General features: G+C 44.8%; 3 protein-coding genes; 2 read left to right on the top strand and 1 right to left on the bottom strand.

Annotated features, from left to right (window-relative positions):
- Positions 1-3,341: 3,341 nt before the first annotated feature.
- On the top strand, positions 3,342-5,065 carry GSTUM_00004529001 (uncharacterized protein; the record flags this gene model as incomplete). XM_002836059.2 has 3 exons in its annotated part: positions 3,342-3,484; positions 3,558-4,602; positions 4,678-5,065. The coding sequence occupies exons 1-3, from the start codon at positions 3,460-3,462 to the stop codon at positions 5,063-5,065; spliced, it is 1,458 nt and encodes a 485-aa protein (XP_002836105.1). The 5' UTR covers positions 3,342-3,459.
- A 1,420-nt stretch (positions 5,066-6,485) lies between these two features.
- Positions 6,486-8,727, bottom strand: GSTUM_00004528001 (uncharacterized protein; the record flags this gene model as incomplete). XM_002836058.2 has 4 exons in its annotated part: positions 6,486-6,919; positions 6,983-7,037; positions 7,080-8,342; positions 8,407-8,727. 4 exons carry the CDS (start codon positions 8,725-8,727, stop codon positions 6,732-6,734), a joined length of 1,827 nt encoding a protein of 608 aa, XP_002836104.1. The 3' UTR covers positions 6,486-6,731.
- Positions 8,728-10,050: 1,323 nt separating this feature from the next.
- Positions 10,051-11,031, top strand: GSTUM_00004527001 (uncharacterized protein). XM_002836057.2 has 5 exons: positions 10,051-10,238; positions 10,303-10,331; positions 10,417-10,481; positions 10,545-10,648; positions 10,706-11,031. The coding sequence occupies exons 1-5, from the start codon at positions 10,138-10,140 to the stop codon at positions 10,863-10,865; spliced, it is 459 nt and encodes a 152-aa protein (XP_002836103.1). The 5' UTR covers positions 10,051-10,137; the 3' UTR covers positions 10,866-11,031.
- Positions 11,032-23,935: the final 12,904 nt, after the last annotated feature.

Raw genomic sequence — 23,935 nt, 5'->3', positions numbered from 1 at the left:
GGTACGGTGTAGTATCAGTACCCTATAGTAATATGATAATTATTATATGAAATGTCATACAAGCAACACTTGTAGGAATCCGATACCGACACCCTGGCTCTGGGACTCCTGGCACGTCTCGACTCAGGGCGTACCGCGTACCGTGCAACCTAGGAAATACCGGAATGCACCAGCACGAGGGGGTGTGGTGGAGGGTCACCAGCCTTTACAAGTAGAGGAAGGAGAACAGCCCAGGTAGAAAAAAAATCCTCAAGATCGCGTGGCCGTTATTTAAGAAATTATAACCCCCAGGAACAATTTCCCCACGGGCCGTGCCGTCTGACCCTTGCCAGTGTGTTCTGGTTTCTCCTAGATATCGGGTGTTGTAGGACCTGGGATAGCAATATACGGCGGGGTGGAGGGGATCTAGCCATGTTTTGCGGTGAAAGGCCAACCCCCCCCCCCGGATATAACGGTAGGAGGTAAGTAAGAGAGGTGCATGGATTGGCCAAGAAGTGGGTTTTATTTTGTTGAGAGGTTCCTCAGACTATTGTACTCGTATTTTTCAGACGCCTGGATTGGCTGAACCCCAACGAATCTGACCGGCGGAGCCAATAATTAGAAAAGGTATATATATAAAAACACCAACTTGGCGGAGGAAGAGAGGACAAGGTGTAATCGCCCACAATTGCTTCGTTAGCTATGGAGATTACCATTTCGGATTATATTAAACTGGGTACTTGGACCCGATCCTGAATGGACAGAGAGCATTATGCACAACGCTGCGCTGGAGAGTACAACACAGTACAATAATTCATTCGACACCGGGTGTTTGGATCACACTGTTAGTGGAGACGACAAGGAGGAAGAAAGCTGCGGCTGCGAAGTGTGTTCACTCAAATGGGGAGATCCGGCGGGATTCTCGAGCGTGTGGTACGGCTGTCTCTAGGGTCATGAGGGTGTGCTCGTGGACGTACACTGGACCGCTTAAAGAAATTGCAATAGACAGGACCACTAGAGCACTGTGCCAGATGTTCTTGAGGAGACCTGGCTAGCTTGCTCTCCCCGTATACTCGGGATGTTGACTAAAAGCTCGATTTAGTGTGCGGGGCAGACGCACTTCGAGAGCCTGTGTGCGGGAGGGCGAGAGGTGGAAGGAACTCACCCTACCAGACCCTCTTGTATTCTCCCCATCTACCCATGTCCGTGTTGATCCGGCCTTGTGCTTCTGGAATATGCCCGTACCTCGTTAATTGATGTCGAGGAGATCTCGGGGGGAACAAGAGAAAACCCCCATTGATACTTCTTAATTGTGCTTTTACTCTTTTTCTTTCCTTCTCTTCCTTCCTCCCCTTACGCCAGGCGTTTCAGAAATTTCCTGTTACGTGTGGAAGGGGTTTTGTATGAAGAAAAGAAGGGCAAGATGGATTAGTATAATGGCGCAAACCAGATTACAATACTGGGTTGTTGGATATTGAGGTAGATGGAGTAAAACCGGTGGTTGTTGCAGGGGTAATGATTGAAAGGAGGATTTTACGCAGTGGATAGAGATGGCTCTGATGAGAATGAGAGAACCTTGTATTGTATGTGTAGAGATAGGGAGAAGAGAAGAGAGAAGATTTTCATGTATAGTAAGTAAGGAGTGAAGATGATTGATTTTAGAGAAAGAGAAAAAGAGAGAAGGGAGGAAAACGTATCATGGAGGTGAAAACTTTTCACAGCTCACGTGTCCTCATATGAGAGGTGCGAACACCACCGTAGTTTCAAGCTAAGGGTATTTAACTACCATTTTCAACACAAGTCTTATCGCCATACCCGAGTGATGGAGTATGATAGCCCCCGAGGGTTGCAAAAGATTTTACTCTCCAGTTCTTGCGCTGCTACCTCTTGGTTCTTTTAGTGTGTGTGTGTGTTAGAGGTATATTAGAGTTTCAGCTTGCCTTTTGGGAGAGGTGGGAGAGGAGGAAATTCAGTTTTTGGTGTCATGGGTCGGCATGCTGGTGTTGTGGGTGGTGTGGAGATTCCCCTCTCGCGCTGACCGGGTCATTGACCTGAGCCGGCTCGGCCAGCACGATTAACGTCGTGAACCTGGCGTGGTGATGCTTTCCAAGTGTCATGTGGGATCACTCGTATCTGCTGGGGAGTTTTAGTTTTAACAATAAGGGGTGTCACTAGCTGAAGTACCATAATGCTAGCAGGACTCGATCATGGTTGTTCGGTGAGTGCTCGAGGTCATGAGAGCCTTCGTTTTTCAACCGGTACTATGTGGTTCCACCGGACTCAAATATGTGTTAGAATAGACAAAGAGGAGATACAATCGTATTGTAGAAGACAATGATCCTAGCTAGAAGAAGAAGAGAGTAAAGGGAGAGGAGAGTGTTGTAAATTTATCCGAGAGGATAAGCTCATGAACAAGAAGGTGACCTAAGTGGTGACCGAGCCTCACTTGAGACTATGGCAAGAGTACGAGTACAGCTATAATTTCTAACAATATGTGCTCCACTAGCCTCTCCCTGTCCCTTGTTTCGAGCATTTGTCGTTTCATTCACAGCTAAACCGGTTATGGGCATGTGGGTTTTTCTTCTAGACTTCTCTAGATATCTGCGTATGTGCAAACACCCTCGCTGGCAACATTGGCGTCCTTACCTTCCGCTTTGTAAGGTATCCTTTATAGCAAGAACGAGGCTGTTGTGGACTAAATTATAAGGGTAATCCCTGGGGGGATCTGCGAGGGATGTCGTGCTTATGCGGTGGTTACCGCTGTCACCGTGGGCCATACCGCAAAAGAGATATGCTATCATATTATGGAATCGAGGGCAATAGAGAGCCATCTTGGAGCTAAAAGATACTATCATAAAATACTGAGTGTCGCTAAGATTCAACAGCACATTGGAACAACCTACAAGTTGAGCCATGCCCCCAAAAAATGGAATGCCAGTACCGCATAACACATTTGCACAAAGGCCGGAAAAGTGCCATTTTTCTGGCGTGCCAAACAGTGCCCAAGTATTGCCTCCTTGTACTGTATTAAAGGGAAAGCTGTCCGTTGAATTTAGGCATGTGAATTTTACACGAGCCGGTGCTGTGACAACCTTTGCAAAATCGTTAATAATTCAAAGACCCCTCGGCTGGTTCCAGGGAAATCCATTTTCTCATCTCTTTTATCCTTTCTTGAGTGGGTCGCCCAATGGCTTGCCTGATATAATATGGTAGAGAGATGTTCCAACCTTAGTCTCACAGTTTCTCAGGAACCCAAGGTTCGCGCTCAGTTGATTTCTGGGGGTTACCCGGCCTTAACGTGATACACAATCCCCCCTTGTTTTTCGCTTGCAGTCGCGTCTTCCCGGAATTATCGTGCTGGCATCAACTGCGCTTCAACACTTTCACCATTCACCCCACTCTCCGCCCCAATCTTCCGCTGATAACCTTAACCGCCTTTAACTCACCCTCATTTTTTCTTTTCCATCTCCGCCCTATATCATGCCACGCGCACGCCGAGTTCCTCGTTAGTACCTACCTGCATCATTCCCTCTTTCCTCCTGCTCTTGCCACTAACTTGCTCTTCACCCTCTCTCCAGCACCTCTCGAACCTCCCTCCCCCGATCTAGCCGATGACTCCGCTCCCCGAACAGCGACGCAAACTCCCCAGCATGATGGTGACTCGGGATCTCCATCGACGATGAATGAAACCGGGACCGAACCATCCACTCCCGCTGCGGCCAACGTAGCTGTCAAGCGCAAACGTGGCCGACCCTCTAAAGCGTCACTCGACGAGGCTCGTCGGTTGTCTACGCCTCTTCATGATGACGATGCGGGGCAGGATACATCTGATGTAGGAACACCCCTTACCAACGCTGCTGGTGCAACCCCACAAACCCATGGTTTCAGTCTTTCGTCCAAGAAACGCCGGGGACGCCCCCCAGCTTCGGCCAAGGCCATGCGGAGCCGAGGTGGTCCGTCTCATGTTACCTCTGTCCCACTTGACAAGGATGGCAAACCCCAGGAAGTAGAGGACGACGAGATTGTTCTCCCCGAGGATCCCGCTGGTGAAGAGAAGGTGGACAAATTTGGCTATCTGCAAGGTGGTAGAGAATATAGGTGCCGAACATTTACTATCCTTGGCCGCGGAGAGCGACTTTACATGCTCTCCACGGAGCCTGCGCGTTGCATTGGTTTCCGCGATTCGTACTTATTCTTCCAAAAGCACAAGCAACTTTTCAAGATTATCATGGACGAGGATGAAAAGTTCGATATGATCAAACGGGATCTTATCCCTCACTCGTATAAGGGTCGCGCCATCGGTGTTGTAACTGCGCGCTCAGTTTTTCGTGAATTCGGCGCAAGAATAGTCGTCGGCGGTCGGAAGGTCACCGATGATTACTGGGAAGCCCGGGAAATCACTGGTGGTGCCATTGAGGGGCAGCTCGCGGACCCTGAGGATCGTCTTCCACAAAGAGGCGAGGAATATAACAGGAATCAATATGTCGCATGGCATGGCGCTAGTAGTGTATATCATACGGGACAGCCGAGCGTTCCCATGCCCCAGGGGAATCAGCAGGCGCGGAAGAAGAAAGTTGTCGTTACAGATACCAATTGGATGCTCGAACACTCTCGAGCTGCAAGGTTTGCGACACCCCCTTGATTATATTCTTTAGCTTTGTATCATTTGTCAAGATCCCGGCTGACCTCTCTTCACAGCCAATTCAACTCCCGCCTTCTTTCCCAGCGCCAACAGTCTTACTCCAAGGGTGTCTACGAACCACACACCAATCTAATATTTCTCCCGGAGGGCACTCAACCTACGCACGCCAAATGGCAACACCTCCCTACCGATGACGTCTCGAAAGAGAATGCCAGAGGCGTCGTCATCGAAACCATCTTTGAAACCCCTCCTAATAATATCACCCTTGGCCTCGACTCACACCTCGGTTTCACAGACTGGAGCCAGGCCGCTATCGACAGTCTGGAAACAGAGGAAGAGCGGACTGCTGTTAGGGAGCAGGTTAAACGGCAAAAGGGCTGGAGGGAAAAGTGGGGTCTTGGTGAGGATGGAGGATTGGGCGGAGGTTTGGTAATGTCGGCTTAGAAAAGTTTTCCTCTTTCTTTCCTTGCCCTTCTCCATATATTTGTTCATGTTGATGTATTACTATTGTTGCTGCTACCTCACCGGCTCCTTGCCACATATTCTTTCCCACGTTTAGTTCTTTCGTTCTTCTCGGAAAATGGATTTGTGTGGGCGTGATGGGTATATCATACTTTCTAGATTTGGTGGCTTTGGCAGCCTTTTTTATTTTATTTTATTTTTACAACACTCGTTGGCGGGAAAATGGTTATGGATGTAATATACCATTACTCATTGTTATGCACGTGTTTCTCACCTGCGGTGTCATATAGACCGAGTGTTCGAAACGCACACGGAACCTGCGAATTAAAGTGGATCCCAAACATCAGAGAGACTCCCCAGTATGATACTTTTTCTCCCCAGGCCGTCGCCGCATCCCGGCCCATCCAGTACATACACAGCAATGGAAAGTACTGTTAGGTAATGAAGAGGGCGGGAGTCGGAGCACGGTATGTCTGTCAGTCTCGTGTTATATATAGTATTATATTTCCCAGCAACTTGCCCGCCGGTCCGGCGATGAAGCGGAGATTACTGTACCACCTGCATACCGACACCCACCGATTTGGTCATCATACAAGTACAAGTACTAGACACTCTGACCCGAGCTCACCCACCCACTCACTCGGAAATCCTAGCGTACAAGAGCTTACACCCCCCCTTCCCTTGCGAATGTAATTTTCTAAGCACGATAGAGAATGCAAAGGCGAGGCCGGATCAACCCCCACTATCTATCTATCTATCCAGGAAAACGCAAGTGATATCAAACTGCGGGAGCGGACCACCTCCTGATGCCGGATCGGCCTACTCCCTCCACCCAGCTTTTCCGAGTGGTCTATGGTATAGTACGCCGTTGGGTTGAAATGCCGTGGAGTATTAGCACTCCTTTTTTCCCCCCCCCCCCCCGCTACGCTCGCGGTCGTGGAATGTGGTGTTGTATTGAGGTGAAGTACCGGTTCCTGGTTGGGTGCGCCCCGCTGGGTCTTTCGGTGCGTGTATTGATTGGTGGATTCTGGCAGTTGGTCGGATTTTTCTGATCTAATTTTTTTTTTTGTAATGGGATATTGTGTTTGTGTGACTGGCTGGCTGGTCCTTGCATTCGGCGGACGTTGGTCGATGAATCTATACCAAGGGGTTGGTATGGCTTATCATTCATTATGAGGGGGTGTCTTGGGAGCGACAGTATTGGGGGATTTAAAAATCGTGATACTCGGACGGCACTGCTCCTGTCTTGCCGGTTATGGTCATGAGCCCGGCCAATAAGTAGCACCGGGAAACCGCGCGACCAGTAAATAAATAGGATACGTATCAATGATCGCCAAGACCGGATTCCGCAGTAGTTATAAACAAATAGTTGAATCACTTGTACGATATATCGTATGATAGAGGATTTTTTTTTTTTAAAAAAAAAATCAAAAACTTTTGTGCTATGCATGATATCAACTTTGTGAACAAGAGAAGTGAAAAACAGAGACAAGGCTAATTTGGCAAGAATCTAGACCACCATATACGCTATCCTTCCCGAGACGCCACATATTACCCTACAGCATACTGAACCCAAGAAGATAGAAGGAGACGGGGTATACCGGTAATTGTGGCAGAATAAAGCCACAAGTTCTAACTCACAAACCAACTAATAAATCTCCAAGTTCTCCATCCCTTTCAAGGGGCTCGGGAACCCCCGCCCACCACTACGGCCCTTGGAAGGACTCCTCCCCAGCGCCTCCCGTCTAAGCACTAACGACTCCCTCCTCAGCGCCTCATTCTCACCCTCGAGTTCCCGTATCCGCTCGGCTGCGCCCGGGGGTGTGTCTTCGCGAACTAGAATATCGAGCAGCCACATGGTTAGCACCGTCTGCACGAGATTTTAAGCAGGTATAATACTTTTGATGCCCTTACGCAGAATCTCCAGCTTCCCATCGACGTAGCCTTCCCGCCACTCCTCTTCCATCTCATAGTGCTCTAGTGTCTCCCGGCGGACTTCTTCCAGGCGCTCTTCCATCTCGTCTGCTACCTCTTCGCGCACTTGCTGCTCGGTTGATAGGCAGCGTTCCTCGGCGTCGCGCCAGCGGGCTTCAGTCTCTTCCAACTGCGCTATTAGGCGCGCTATCAGGATGTCTTTGCTGTCGTCTTGGGTGACGGAGGTTGGGATTGCTGCTAGTTCGTCCAGAGTGGAGGAAGCGGCGCTGGAGTCGGACATTCCGGAGATCTGTCGGCTGGATGCCCGGGGGACTGTCACTTCTCTGGCCAGCGCGGAGTAGCGCAGTATCTGCGTCGTAGCGTTGAAGTCACCCATGGCGTCCGCGGTGACTATCATGCTGGCCCTCTGCCCCCCACCCCCAGCGCCCGAAAATGAATTGGAGAATAACAACTCAGTGAGCTTCGACTGGCGCCATGGAACCACAGCTGGTTTTCCGTTATCGCTGACTTGCGTTTGTAATTGCAAACACTGGCCCAAGCACATTAAGGAGCGATTGATAGAACCCGCCTCGGCAAGCCTTTCCCCCGCAGTCTTCGCAGTACGGGCGCGTTCCGAACCAGCAAGATCAACTATATGCAGGCTCGCTCCGCCCTTCTCATTCCCTCTCGGAGAAAACCTCTTGACTTCTACCTGGAGGAAGGCGTGACTGCGAGAGCTTACTGAGTTACTATGCGTTGGTGAGGCCCTGCGAGAGGCTTGTCCATGTTCTAATATCTGGAGTGCCTCCTGGAAGTTTTTCGTATAAACCTTGCGAAGGCCCGATACTACCTTTTTAGATTCCTTGGAGGTATCCCAAGCTGCAGTTGTCGAGGGCTTCTTAAAGATCAGAGCTTTGCGACGGTTTTGTTTATTGATACTCAAATCGTCGAGCAAGTCGAATATACGATCATTGTATAGCTCATACATTGATATAAGGACAGCATATTTTGATTTGCTATCCAGATCTACCGACAAATCACTGACATCAGGCGCCTTTGGAGTGGAAATGTGGGCAAGCGACGAGCGTTTTGATGTATGTCCATCCTGAAGCCTGTGAGCTAAAAAATTCCCTGGCTTGGGCCGCTTAGTGGGGGTCTTTACTAAAGCACTATTCATCCTTTCGTGAAAGGTAACAGCATCCATTAATATAGCTTCCGTATGATCGCTCCCCATAATATCAACTCTGTCGTAATCCACCACTCTATCCCCTATACTTGAGAACAGCACATCCAGAGCCATCTGTGTCATACCCTTCTGATCCTTACTGCCAAGTATTGTATGTGTCTGCGGTTCAGTTCGAGTTCCTTACTGTTAGTTCCGGTTCCAATCATTAGGGGCGCAAGCCCACCTTCCCACTCCCGGTAACACCCAACGTGGCCAGTGTTCCATCCCGCCCATTTATCGCCTGCTGCAACAACGGCATAACCGTCTCGACAAACACATCCTTCTGCTCTGAGAGCTCGTCAAAGATGCTCGTGAATCCGAACTTTTCGATAGCTCTAAACCTATTTCTCTCCTGTGGAGGCGTCACATAGACAAAATTTTGACTCGGGGCCGAGGTCAAGAAGCGTGTTTCCGAAACCGAGGATTGCGGTGATGATGGGCGAAGTCTTAGAAATACTTGGAATAGCTGTGCTGTTGAAGGCGGTGGAGATTTCGCGCTCTCCATAGCTTATGGTTTTGGTTCGCTACTCCTGGTTATTTCCTTTTTCTTTCTCCCTCTCTCTCGGGAACAGAGCGAAACGTGTTGTGGAGGGAGCCGTGTGTGATATGCAGAGCAGGCAAGATGTGATTTGTACTTTATATAGATTTTCGTAGCGGGGAGATGTTGGTGGGGGGCTTTTGATAATCGGCAGAGAGTTTGAGGATGGTGGACGAAGCAAACAAAACACGAGGGGGATAAGGAAGGTGCAAGGTGAGCCGGTTGCTGGGGCAACTGAGTCCGACCATCTGGCAAGGAGGGAAACACTCCCACTCCCTCCCGCGTGGTAAGGAGGGCGATGGAAATTGTTTATTTTTACCCAAGTATCTTCATGCATTGACCCAGCATCGGGTGAGATGCATGTGTTATTTCGAGAATGATAATTTAGATTATCTGCGGAGGGGGGCTAATAAGCATTTTCTTTTTTTGAGAGAAGCCCGGCTATTGTAATCTTGTATAACCACAGTGGAAATCCTGTAAAGAAAAAATAAAAATAATAATAATCAGAGGGCAGGTACCGTACCGGTATTAGGTGTGTGCGGCTAGATACAAGTACCCTTTCTTTTCTTTTCTTTTCTTTTCTTTTCTTTCTTTTTCTTTTCCTCCTAAATAAGTCAAAGCTCATACCGGTACTAGCAAAAGGGAATTCCTTCGATCACCGGAGCCCTTGGTTGTGTACGAGTACTTACTACACAATGCAAGTACCGTAGACTACAGCGCCCGAGTACTGGTACAACTTTTTACATACACATGAATAGTGGCATAATAGGGAAGAAAACAGGAATACCGGTAGAAGAAAGAAGAAAAAAAAAGAAAAAAAAAAGGAAGGAAATAAATATCATACCAAATATGACAGTGCCCCAACCCGACTTAGCGCTATCCCATTGTGGTATCTCAAGACTACCGTAATGATTAGAGATGAGAGAGAATTACTCTTCCTAGCCAATCAAATCCATTCTCCAAATTGAACCTCCCAGTACGACGTCACACACGTTCTCAGAAATACAGCAGGACACAACAGAGAAACAACCCCCTTCCCCCCAAACCTCACCCAATCAATCATTCATTGTCCCCTTGCCTCGATTTCCCTATTGGAAATATTGCCTCAGACCCCGCAAGTAATACGGGGCACGGTATCTACAATACAGAGTTCCACAGTGGATATAATCCCTCCTGTTCACTTTTTTCTCCCACTCCCCCCACCCAACCTCGCGTACTTAATCCGGCAAATATCAAAAGTAAATAAATAAATCCCCATCCGCCCTTTCTCAGCCTCGCCCACGAAATTCCCCTTCCTCATCCCCCCCCCAACCCTACCTACATCTTTATCCCAATCGCTTTATCCCACACCTATCCATACACCCATCGTGCCAAAAAATGTCCACCAGAAAGCGTAAGCAAGAAGCCGCTGCTGAAGAAGGCGAGGAGGAAGAGGAATTGCAAGCTCTTCCATCTGATGAATCGGAGGAGGAGGAAGAGTAAATTCCCCCATCTCCCCTATTCCAATCCCACCCTTTCCCCAATGCTAAAACGAGAGGATAGGTATGTAGATTCCGGACCCGAAGATTCCGGTGCCGAAGAGGAGGAGGAAGAGGGGGTTGAGGAGGCCGATGAGGAAGAGGAGGAAGATACGGCTGAAGCCTCAAAACCGAAGAGGCGCAAATTGGAGAAGGGCGATGAGGATGAGGCGGAAGCTGATGATGCTGAGGGGAAGGAAGATGGTAAGCTACTCACTCTCCTTTGTCTTTTACCCTCACCCTGCGCGCAGTGGCTGACAGCAATAGAACCCAAAGACAAGGAGGGAGAAGGGGCTGAGGCAGAAGCTAAAGCCGAATCGAAAGCTGAGGCGGAAAAGGCTGAGGACTAGGACTAGGAGGAAGAGAAATAAGTAGTTTCCCCTTCCCTACGCAGCGGCCTCCCGAAGCAAAGACTGATTGATATTCAGCCCAGTTTTCCCTACTTCCACTTTCTCCCTAAGATCAATTGACGTTCGGGATATCATCATCGTTCATATGTACTTCCACTCCACTATATTTTGTTCATTTTCTCAGAAAAATATTTTTGGAAAAGGAAAGGGGAAAACAAAAAAGGCCGAATCCAACTGAAAAAAGATAAATGAAGCGCGCGTTTTTGATAATCTTACATTCTTGTTTGAACTCGAGTAACTTCCATTCCCTTGCGTTGCGTTGCATCGGTCCAATGAGGATCCATTTGGGAATGGAATGATTAGTAATAAGCCATTTTGTTATCATACTAATTGATTGTGATCTCATGAGGTCCAATGGATGGATAGGAGGAATAATGGATGCGTTGCAATTAGTTTGGCAAGCCAATCGTGCTGCCCTACCAAAGTGATAAACAAACAGGGTTTTAGTGGTAAAACAAGCTCACGTATCATGGTTGAAGAGAGAATGTTGCGAAACTGTGCAGTTATCCCTTACCACCCCGGCAATACTTTACTACAGTACAAGTAAAAGTAAGCCGCAAGAGGCCCGACTAGCAACCCCAATTGAAGGGGAGTGATCGTGATTGCATGAGCAGTACCATTTTTTTTTTACCATTGTTTGGCAATCCACCTGGGTCCACAGGGAACCAGGTCCACTACTCAAGCTATCACCGCACCAATCAAAACCGTCCGCATGAGGTATCAAACAGTACAGTAACCATGACAATGCCCTCATCCGCCGATGAAAAAAAAAAAATGAAAAAAGAGAATCCCAAGACTCGAGGGTAAAAAAGTGATTGGAACCAACAAACATAGCTCCTAAATCCCTACAGAACCCTACTATGGAGAGAACGAGAAAAGCCATACCATAATATTATTATCATAATAATATCATACCTGTTCCTTTCTCAGAATGGGTAGCGGTAGATGGTAGGCGTGGATGAGAAAAATGAATTTCCTAAAAATCTCGCGAGCCCGGACCCTCTACACTAGAAGGCTAGCACTGGAGCAAATTTCCAACAAATTAGTTTGGAAATACAATTAGAGAATACTGCAGCTGATGGGTGCATATAGACTTGCAATTGTCTATGACTCAGATGATTTTAGAGACATATATATACAAGATACACAGCTTATAGACAAATAGCAGAATTAAAAGTTAATGTATAATAGTTTCTACCTTAAATAAAACCTATTTATTTCTAATGTCTGCAGTATTGTAATATTATAATATTATGATAATATTATTAAAATAAAATAAAGTTTAAAATGTTCGGGTTGTTCAAGTAAACCAGTAGGGTAAGAACTTTTCCCAGCGTTACAGACCTTACGGTTGCCGTCGCAGGAAAAATTGTCACTTTTTGTAGGAAAACTGGTATAAAGTATCGCCTTACAGAATCATACAGGTTTAGCAATATTGTTACAATTAGGAAATATCAACTAAAATTACAGAATTCCTTATGATAATCAATCCACTTCTTAAATTTACACCATAAATATTTTTCTGATAGATTGTCATCTGCTCTATAAATATATTTAATAAAAAAAAAACCCAACACTTTAAAATATTAACTTTTTAGACCTATTATACACCCAAATTTCTTGAGAAATATATTGTAAGTCTATCAAAGAATACTCTATATGCTAGAGAAGTTTTATATTAGTTTAAGTATATTTGTTACAAGTTTAAAGTTGAATCTTTTCGGCATAACTATCTTCAAAAAATACATTATTTTCAATACTGAGTTTTTTTATTTTCTGTTATGCCAAACAGGGTCTTAATTTCTTTACTTCCTTTAATACAACTACTAGAAAAAATTCTTAGTGATGCTGAGTCTGCAATGTTATTAAAGAAGAGCAAGTAGATATTGGGAAATGTAATACAGCAATATGCTGTACAAGAAAAATTCCATTTCATGCTACAAGTCAAAAACAGTATAAAGGAAAATAACCGAAATAGAAAAAGCGATGATAATAGCCTTTTTCTGCATCTTTGAGTAGATATTGGTAGTCATCACACTTGTCAATCGCCATACTGCCTATGTTTCTATTAGAACAATTAATTGAGCTTGTTGCAAAGTCAACATAAAGATATAGCTTGTTCAAACATGTTCCTGCCTCACAGCCACTCATGCAAAGAAGAGGTTAGACTAGGCCCTTGCCCAGAAGAATTGAGCTGATGAGAGCTTCAAAGGCATTATCTATAGTGATGAGTGCATTGTTAGAAAGTCCACTAACTCAGTCCAGAAGTCGGTTTTCTGAACTCCAGAACAGAATTGGCATGCTGAGTGTATCAAGCCAAGCCAAGTCGAAAAGCCAATGAGGTTAGCTTGATAGTGAGGAGTTACTTTTAGCGTAGTTTTCAGGGCCTCCTGGTGCCTATCTTAGAGAGGAAAGTAGACTATTGAGTCTACATTACTTTTTTAGATAAATTCCTTCTACTAATATATGCAGGAAGTTGTACAGGAGGTAGGAGATCTCTTATTCTAGCAGCATAATACTGTCCTTCATACTTCTAGAGATACTCAGTAAAGGTTTGCTGACAATAGCATTGATTTTGAGGATCATCCTCCTCTCTCTCCCGACCTAAACCCTATAGAGCACCTCTAGGTCAAGCTCAAGTGACATCTCTACATTCAATATCCAGATATCCTGGATCCAAGCGGGTGGCATGAGAGGATATGGGAGTGGCTGTTAGTGGTTTTACTTATTGTATAGATAACAATTCTAAATTCTTTCTTCAAAGAACTCTGATACTCAATACCTTCCAGAATCACAGCTATTATTAGTACTTAAAGTTAGTAGACTAGATACTAGCTTACTGGGCTTTTAACCTTTAACTTTTAATTTGTAATTTTTAATTTCTACTTCTTAATTCTTCATGACTCAATTTCTAATATTTTATCAATGTTTCTGGAATCCTTGAACGGAGCATGTAGATCATATTACATGATTTGGAGCAGCAGAGACTGTCTTACCTTGCACAATCACCAAAAACTTTGTCTAATAGCTGTAGTTAGTATATTAACTAACAGAACTGTTGCAAGTTTATTATAGAGGTGCATAGACTTGGTTAATTTTTTTATTATATATATTTAAAATATATGTTACTTCTTGTAATGATTACCGTTCAGATAGTTAGTTCTTGGCGACGGAGAACAATACTTCTCTTCTTCTTCTACTGTACGATAACTCTTAGGCCTATGCCTACGTCACTGATAGTACAAGACTGATGTCTTATATCTGTAATACCTATTATAAGCTTTTTCTAACTCTATCTTGTGTAGAGTATTCTTATTATAATAGTAATAAAGGTCATAATAATGGTAAAGAGTGTAAAGGTGGTTTATATTCGTTAAAGTAATAAGTAGGAAAAGTACATAGAATTCAATCTAATTTTATTTATACTAGTACCACCAACACTAGTATATGACTAGTCTCCTGTGTGCTCCAAAAAATCAAAACTACATAAAATACACTACCAAGGACTATTCTGCCTCGCAATCACTCTTTTTAAAATATAAATCCAAAAATCACTACCTATGTAGACTCATGGGTGCTCGCGACAACTAGCGTCACCCTAGATTCATGTATCTTCCCACCTGGATACCCTGCTACCGTCTCATATCCTCACCTCTATTCGCTCCCAATACAATCTGGCACACATATCTAATAAAGGAAAAAAACAATCTATCTCAACAGCCCTCAGTCCTCTTGTAATGTAAACCAAGATCAAAATACCTTCTTGCTAAAACTAAATTACAAAAGGGGCCCCAGGACACATTCAACAACTTATTCACCTTCGCCCACCTTAAAACTACTGATGTATATGTCACAAGATCCAACTTATCCTTTTGCTGGCGTTGAGAATGCCAAAACTGATTGTGACATGTTCAGAGACCCTGAGGCCATTTCGCAAAGTGTTTGGCAAAGGTAGTATGCCTCTGGGTAGCCATAGTGGAAATGGTGGCACCATAGTATGAACAGTCATATCATAGTTTGTCAGGTAAGCGGAACCACTTTTATGGTGTAGTCACCACCCCTGGTAGAATGGACTCACTGCTATCATGCTTCCTCTCATATCGGGCACGCATTGTTGGATCCCCTACTCTCGCCATCTCACTGTTTCTCTCCACTATTAGTGTGCCATCAAAAGGGTTACCTGCCACAATCAACTTTCCATCTACTGTCTTAATATGACAAGAAATCTCCAAGCCCAACTACTTATGATTCACCTACCAGGATTTCCACTGCAAAACTGCCAAATCCTGATATAAGTCTTTATTAGTGGAATGTCCTCTAGCATAGTGGAGGCACTTAGTCCAGTGGTGTCTATCTGTCATGAACACGGCTTAGCATGGAGAAGGTTTTTACATGACACATGGGTATGAGTCACAGGTATGTTATTGTTTCGCGCATATAACTCATTCAGGTTATATGAGTTGTTATGTGAGGGATTTGTGATGCTTTTGCACATGGCTCAAGTATGAGTCATGGGACGTGCGCCTGACGAGTATGCCTTGCGCGCGTGCCTTGTGGGTAAGCCTTGCGCATATGATTTATGTTTCGCACATGACCTCATTATGAGGTCATGGGTTTCGCGCATATGACTCTGTCGAGTCATATGACTTGTTTATTGTGTTATGATTGGTTTATGAGTTTTGCACATGACCTCGCTATGAGGTCATGGGTTTTGAGCATGTGATCACTTTGGTCACACGATTAGTTTGTTATGATTTGGTTTTGCACATGTGACCATTTTAAGTCACATGACTAAAGGCGGGAAGAACATTATATAAGGAGGTCGATGCGGCCGAGGAAGATAGGTTCTTCACGCTTTGTGCTAAGTACTTTTCCACTTATTACTTTAACGAAAATAAAAACACTTTTACGATCTTTATCTTTATTGTAACGTTATCATTGCACCAAGGAAGTCCTTCAAGAAGACAAGTTAGAGAAAACTTACGATAGGCGTTCCCGATAGAAGACAAAGGTCTTGTACTATCGGTAACGTAGGTAGAGGCCTATAGCTAGGGTAAGACAAAGAAAGAAGAAGACAGAAAAGATAAGTATCGTTCCCTGTCGCCAAGAACTAACTATCTAGAAAGGGATCGTTATATTACCAAGCGTCACCTAAGTGCGATGCCAAACGATACAAGACGGCATCCTTCAATCCAGACAGGGAAGGAGATATCGATATCGACGATCAAAACCTTAACCTAGGAGGATTCAGCGATGCATTAGATCACGTCTGAGCAGAACCCTCGAGAGCAGCAAGCCCAGTAACCCCAGAGAAAGGATCACCAGTCGATAGCTCTCCTGCAGGAACTCCACGACCCGCGAGAATATCGGGATCCACAGTACCTGGGCCACGGGCCCCAGCCGCTCCGGCACCAGGAACCAGCATACTTGGAATGACTGAAAATCTGTTTCAGGCATTTCTCGCAGCCATGCGAAATACATGGCAAGAAAATGTCCAATGACCAAAAGCAAAGGAGCCCGACACATACGAAGGAGCTGAAGATAAGCTATGAATATTCTTAGCACAATGCGAAGGATATTTTGCTGTTAAGAGATATGGAGATCAACATGATGAGATCAAGATTCCATATGTGGAATGCTCTGCTCAGAGGACTCGCGGGGCAATGGATCATGCCTTTCCAAGATGGAAGGAAGTAGAGGGAATGGGTCACATACGAAGAGTTCAAGGCGACACTCTTCGAACAATTTGGAGATCCCAACGTCAAAGAAACAGCAAGACAAAAGCTAGAAAAACTCCAGCAAGGAAAACAAACATTTTCAGCATACTGGAACGAATGCCAACTATTGGAATACGAGGCCAAGTTTGATGATGCTACTTTCTACATCATCCTCCTGAGAAACTGCAGCGAGAGACTCCGAGAAGCATGGGGAATCTCTGACCTGTACTATACGACAGCCGAACGATTTGCAAGATGGGCAATCGATAAAGAAAGCAAATTAAACATGGTTCGAAGCAACTCGGAAAACACTATAGCACACAGAGTGGTCCAATCATCCAGGAATGTGGATGGGACCTTCAAACTGGACGCACCTCGAGGAGAACGCCGAGCATTACCACTAGGTGAGCTAATGGAGTTAGACAAATCAAGAGCAGAACTGGCTCTGAACCTGTCTAAGGAAGAGTATACCAGAAGAATGAATTGGAAACTCTGCCTAAGGTGCGGAAAAGCAGGACATCGGATACGAGAATGCAGAAGCCGACCAGACAACGGATACCAAGGAAACAGAGCTGCTGGAAATAATCGTTTCCAAAATTAAAAAAGATGCAACATCTGTGAAATGATAGCAGAAGATTCAGAGACGGAAAATGACAAGGGTCCCCAGTAAATGGTGGTCTGGGAGACCCAAGATGTGGACCTGGAAAACCCATCAAATTAGCAAACTACTACACGGCACTACATACACAAAGAAGAGAAGGCGATAGAGATCATGTGATGATCAAAACGAAGATATACAATGAAGAAAACAAAGAAACAACAATATATGCAATGCTCGACTCTGGGGCCACCGAAGACTTCATCGACAAAGAAATATGCGACAAATACGGCCTCCACACCAAACAAGTGAAGAAAGCAAGACAAGTCTACTTAGCGGATGGAAAACCAAGCGCTATGGGTCCTATAACCCATACGGCGACAGTACCTATGGACATTGACAACAGCCATAGGAAAACGGCAACCTTCCAAGTAGCAGATCTAAAAAACCATGTGATAGTCCTAGGGATGCCATCGTTACGAAGGCATAATCCGACGATCGATTGGAACGAGAACAAGATAACCTTTACAAGCGAACTATGTGCGACACAATGTCTCAACAGTTTGCCTGTGGTCTACTCAACACCGATACGGGAAGCAGAAGAAGAAACTTTGCATGCAAAGTTCGCCGAGATGGAGCAAGATAAGAGAGTCCGGATACAAAGGCTAGACCAAGAGGCAAAAGTGCCTACCAAGGGTTCCAAAGGGGCAGTAGGACACGACCTATACGCCAACCAAGGAATCAAGATACCTGCCAATGGGTAGGCAACGATAGCGATGGGAATAGCCATTGCACTCCCAGAAGGCACCTATGGACGAATAGCACCCCGCAGTGGTCTAGCGGTCAAACATCGGCTCATGACCATGGCAGGGGTGATCGACGTCGACTATACAGGTGAAATCAAAGTGGTCCTGGCCAACCTATCCCAAGAGGACTACCAAGTCCAGAAAGGCGATCGAATTGCACAGTTGATAATCGAAAAAATCAACCAAAAGGATCTGCATGAAGTTGATCAACTGGAAGAAACCACAAGAGGAAATAAGGGATTTGGAAGCACAGACCAAAACCAGCTTGATACAACAAAAAGAATTGAGATCAAAGAGATCACAGTACAAGTCTTTGGACGGTAGTATCGAAGAGGAGATACTACAGGAATTCTCAAATGGACATACAAAGACGAGAAAGCAGTTCTAGCAAAAATCAATATCAGCACAGAGCTAGCAATCCAGGACAAGAAATACCAAAGCAAAAAAGGATGGAAAGAATTGGTTCCAAAAGAATATCACCAATTCACAAATCTATTCCAAGAAGAGGAAGCTACGGAGCTACCACCTCGAAGACCAGGAATCGATCACGAAATTCAGCTGGACAAAGATGAAAAAACAGGAAAGACAAAAGAGATTCCCTACAAGAAGTTATACCCCTTAGGAGAAGCAGAGCTCGAAGAACTTAGGAAGTACATTGAGTAAAACCTAAAGCGAGGATGGATCAGAGACTCTTTCGTGTCAGGAGGATCCCCAATACTATTCGTCAAAAAGAAAGATGGAAAAATGAGACTCTGCGTGGACTACAGAGCCCTCAATTCGGTTACCAAGAAAGACCGATATCTGCTACCCTTGATTGGAGAAGCACTGGACAGACTACAGTCAGCAAAATACTTCACCAAACTCGACATCAAAGATGCATACCACAATATATGCATCAAGGCAGGAGACGAATGGAAGACTACATTCGCCTCTAGATACGGAATGTTCGAATACTTGGTTATACCTTACAGGCTAACCAACGCACCGGCTTCATTCCAGAGATGGATCAACAAAGTACTTAATAAGTACCTCGACATATGTTGCATCATATACTTGGACGATGTACTCATATACTCGGAAAACATACAGCAACACCAAAAAGATATCAGCAATATCATGGCCACAATACAAGGATCAGGAATGAAGATCAAACCAACAAAATGCGAATGCCATAAGGAAGAAACAGAATACCTTGGATTTATCATCAATCGAAGTGGGGTCAAGGTCGACCCTGTTAAAACAGCAGCCATATGGGATTGGGCCAAACCAAACAACAAGACAGATGTTCAATGCTTTATGGGATTCTGCAACTTTTATCGAAGGTTCATAGAGGGATTTAGCAAGCTTGCAAAACCACTCTATAACCTAACCAAGAAAGACAAAAAGTGGGAATGGGGAGAAACCGAACAAAAAGCATATGATGTAATATGAACGCATCTAACATCGGCACCCATACTGGTTTATTTCAACCCAAACAGAAGGACAATGATGGAAACGGATGCCTCAAAATATGTATGCTCAGGCATACTCTCACAACAATGCGATGATGGAAAATGGAGGCCAGGGTCTTACCGATCCAAGACAATGACCCCTGCAGAGTGCAACTATGATGTTGTAAACAAAGAACTATTAGCGATAGTTCCAGCATTAAAAGAATGGAGGAGATACGTTCTGAACAACGACCATCCAGTCCCAGTTCTAACTGACCACAAGAACCTGGTCCCGTTGATGACTACGAAAGAACTAAACGACTGCCAGATAAGATGGATGGAACACCTCAGTAAATACAACTTCAAAATCGAATATCGACCAGGTAAAGAGAGCGGAAAGCCAGACGCTCTAACGAGAATTGCAAGCGATAAACCACAAACGAAAGAAGACGAAAGAATCAAACAAAAGACACGAACCCTACTACCAAAAACCTACTTCGAGGCAATGGAGGTTATCCAATTCACATCAATAGAGGAAAGAGGAATTGAGAACACAAATGAGAAAGACAAAACAATTCAAGCAATAAGAGAAGCCTTGGAAGAAGGAAAAAAGGAGATGAAAGGAATTGCACTGGGTTTATGCCAATGGAAGGACGGAAATATGTGGTACGATGGAAAACAATAGATCCTGGAAGAAGAAGAGATAAGGACAGACATCATATGACAACACCATGATATCCGAATGGCAGGACACGGAGGAACGGCTAAAACCATGGAATTCATCACGAGGTCATTCTATTGGCCAGGACTGCGCGAAGATGTCAAACGATATGTCAAAAACTGCGATATATGCCAAAGGACGAAAACGGCTAAACACGCACCATATGGATTACTAAAATCAAACGAAGTTCCCGAACAACCATGGGAAACAATTACTATGGATTTCATCACAGACCTACCGACATCGGAAAATTGCGATAGCATCCTGGTCGTGGTGGATCGCCTGACCAAAATGAGTCATTTCATTCTGGTTAGAAAAGACATCAACACGAGGGATTTTATACAAACATTCTTCCGAGAGGTCTTTCAACTTCACGGCCTCCCGAAGAATATCATTACTGATCTAGGAACACTATTCACATCGGGACTATGGAAGAAAGTAACTGGAGAAATGGGAATACAAAACAGAATGAGCACAGCGTTCCACCCACAAACAGATGGGCAAACAGAACGGGTAAATGAGATACTAGAACAATATTTAAGGGCCTACGTCAATTATCAGCAGGATGATTGGTACAAGCTGTTATCTATGGCCGAATTTGCATACAACAATGGAAAGCAAGAAACAATCAGCACGACACGCTTCTTCGCAAATTACGGACAACATCCACAAAGTCAGACCACATATCATACGATTAATGATGTGATACTAGATAAAACCGATATTGGGAAACTACACGAAACATTACAATACGAAATGAGTTAAGCACAACAATGATAGAAGGAGCAATACGATAAGCACTGAAGACCAGATCCGAACATACAACCAGGAGATATGGTATGGCTAATACCACGTAATATCTATACAACGCGACCAGTAAGGAAATTGGACTACAAGAAAATAGGACCATTCCGGATACTAGAAAAAGTGGGCAATTGAGCTTATAAACTCGCCCTTCCCCCCTCAATGCGAATACACAATACATTCTATATTTCACTGCTAGAATTATACAACAACAATAAGTTTTCCTCACAAACACTTATTCCTCCCCCTCCGATCGAACTCGACTGAGAACCAGAATACGAGCTCGATGAAATAGTCGATTCACGCATCTTTCACGGTCACCTCCAATACCGAGCCAAGTGGACAGGATATTCTCCAGAACACGATAAAACTTGGTACTACGCACACAACTTCAAAAACGCACAAGATGCCATCTCAACCTTCCACCAGCGATACCCAGGCAAGCCTGGCCCAGGTGACGATTACGTTCAACCAAGAAAAAGGCGAGGGAAAGGCTCCCGTGCCGATACAACAACATGAAGGCTGGGGCGATAGCCCCCGCCAAACCACATCCACTAGCCCCGAATACTCCTTCATGGGGCCAACTGACGAAGAACTGAAGGAAAGAGAACAACAAGCACAGCATAATGCCATGTCATGGATGGTATGCTACGATGACGGTTGCCAAACACACTTTGGCGACAAAGAAGGCTCGGGATTGTTCCCCAGGGAATGTTGAAAGCGTGGCCCACGCCCGGACCACGTTCTGAAGCATTGTTGCCAATGCTTCAGAAATGGGTGCAGAATGCACAGGGCATGTTACAAACGTGGCTTAGCGAGGAAAGGGTTTTTCACGTGACACATAGTTATGGGTCACAGGTATGTTATTGTTTCACGCATATGACCTATTCGGGTTATATGATTAGTTATGTGTGGGATTTGTGATACTTTCGCACATGGCTCAAGTATGAGTCATGGGACATGCGCCTGACGAGTATGCCTTACGAGTATGCCTTATAGGCAAGCCTTGCGCATATGATTTATGTTTCGCACATGACCTCATTATGATGTCATGGGTTTCGTGCATATGACTCAGTCGAGTCATATAACTTGTTTATTGCGTTATGATTGGTTTTATGAGTTTAGCACATAACCTCGCTAGGAGGTCATGGGTTTTGAGCATGTGATCACTTTGGTCACATGACTAGTTTGTTATGATTTAGTTTCGCACATGTGACCACTTTAGGTTACATGATTAAAGGCGGGAAGAACACTATATAAGGAGGCCGATGCGGCCGAGGAAGATAGGTTCTTCACGCTTTGTTCTAAGTACTTTTCCTACTTATTACTTTAACGAATACCAAACATCTTTACGATCTTTATCTTTAGTGCAACAATATCATTACGACAAGAAGCGCTCGTCATGAAGACGCGTTAGAGAAAGCTTACGATAGGCGTTTCCGATAGAAGACAAAGGTCTTGTATTATCGGTAATGTAGGCAGAGGCCTAGAGCTATCGTAAAGACAAAGAGAAGAAGAAAGACAGGAAGAGAAGTATCGTTCCCCGTCGCCAAGCACTAACTATCTAAAGAGGGATCGTTACAGGGCACAGAAAATATCTGCGGGATTCTACCCGCAGAAGGATGGAAGCAGGAAAGAGTTAGAAGTAGAAGATGCCAGAAAGGCATGGGCCGCAAGGACGTGGTCCAGGGAGGGAGGGGCCCAAGACTCCTCAGCAGACACGGAACCGGACATCAGAAGCCTACACAGGCAGATCCGGGGACTCCGTGAACAACTTGGCCAAGCAGAGGCCACAATTACGGCAAACGATAAAGCGATCGTGGAGCTAAGACAGCTGAACGACAATCAGCGGCACACGATCGAAATGGCGAACCTGACTCTAGAATCGGTAAGGGTCAGATGGAGGATGGTAGACGAAAAGTTCCACAAGCTGAGAAGAACCATGCGCTCGGCAGGACGGGAACTATTGAAACTAGGAGAAAAAGCCTGATGGGACTCAGGCTTAGGAGGAGGGGAGCTAATATCATGAACATGGCTTAGCATGGAAAAGGTTTTCATGTGACACATGGGTATGAGTCACAGGTATGTTATTGTTTCGCGCATATAACTCATTCTGGTTATATGAGTTGTTATGTGAGGGATTTGTGATGCTTTCGCACATGGCTCAAGTATGGGTCATGGGACGTGCGCCTGATGAGTATGCCTTGCGAGGGTGCCTTGCGGGTAAGCCTTACGCATATGATTTATGTTTCGCACATGACCTCATTATGATGTCATAGGTTTCGCGCATATGACTCAGTCGAGTCATATGACTTGTTTATTGTATTATGATTGGTTTATGAGTTTTACACATGACCTCGCTATGAGGTCATGGGTTTTGAGCATGTGATCACTTTGGTCACACGATTAGTTTGTTATGATTTGGTTTTGCACATGTGACCATTTTAAGTCACATGACTAAAGGTGGGAAGAACATTATATAAGGAGGCCGATGCGGCCGAGGAAGATAGGTTCTTCACGCTTTGTTCTAAGTACTTTTCCACTTATTACTTTAACGAAAATAAAAACACCTTTACGATCTTTATCTTTATTGCAACGTTATCGTTGCGCCAAGGAAGTCCTTCTAGAAGACAAGTTAGAGAAAGCTTACGATAGGCGTTCCCGATAGAAGACAAAGGTCTTGTACTATCGGTAACGTAGGTAGAGGCCTATAGCTATTGTAAGACAAAGAAAGAAGAAGACAGAAAAGATAAGTATCGTTCCCCGTCGCCAAGAACTAACTATCTAGAAGGGGATTGTTACACTATTCTCTTTCCCATCGTAGCTGTCATGACCACCCAGGCTTATGCCACTGTATATCTGTAACAAAATATAGGAATTCATATGGGTCAGGCCCTGGAGGTGCTGCAGTGCCTTGGTTTCACCAGTATAATACTTGTATCTTCCCCTGTCATGCTAGAACCCCCATTCTTTCTTCCACCATTCCTGGAGGAGAGCCACCTGTCTGATCCTGAAGCTATCTCCATCTCAAAGGCGGGAGTGCAAGGAACGTCTAATACTAGCCTTAGTTTTCAGGTTACCTATCTCTTTGCCAGTGATGTCCATATGACAGGGAATTCAACTATAACTGATGTGAGAGAAGGGGCTAAACAGTAGTGCCATGACTTCTCAC

The sequence above is a fragment of the Tuber melanosporum genome, assembly GCF_000151645.1.
Source record: "Tuber melanosporum whole genome shotgun sequence assembly, scaffold_13, strain Mel28".
NCBI lineage: Eukaryota > Fungi > Ascomycota > Pezizomycetes > Pezizales > Tuberaceae > Tuber > Tuber melanosporum.
This window is presented reverse-complemented; position numbering and strand designations above follow the sequence as displayed.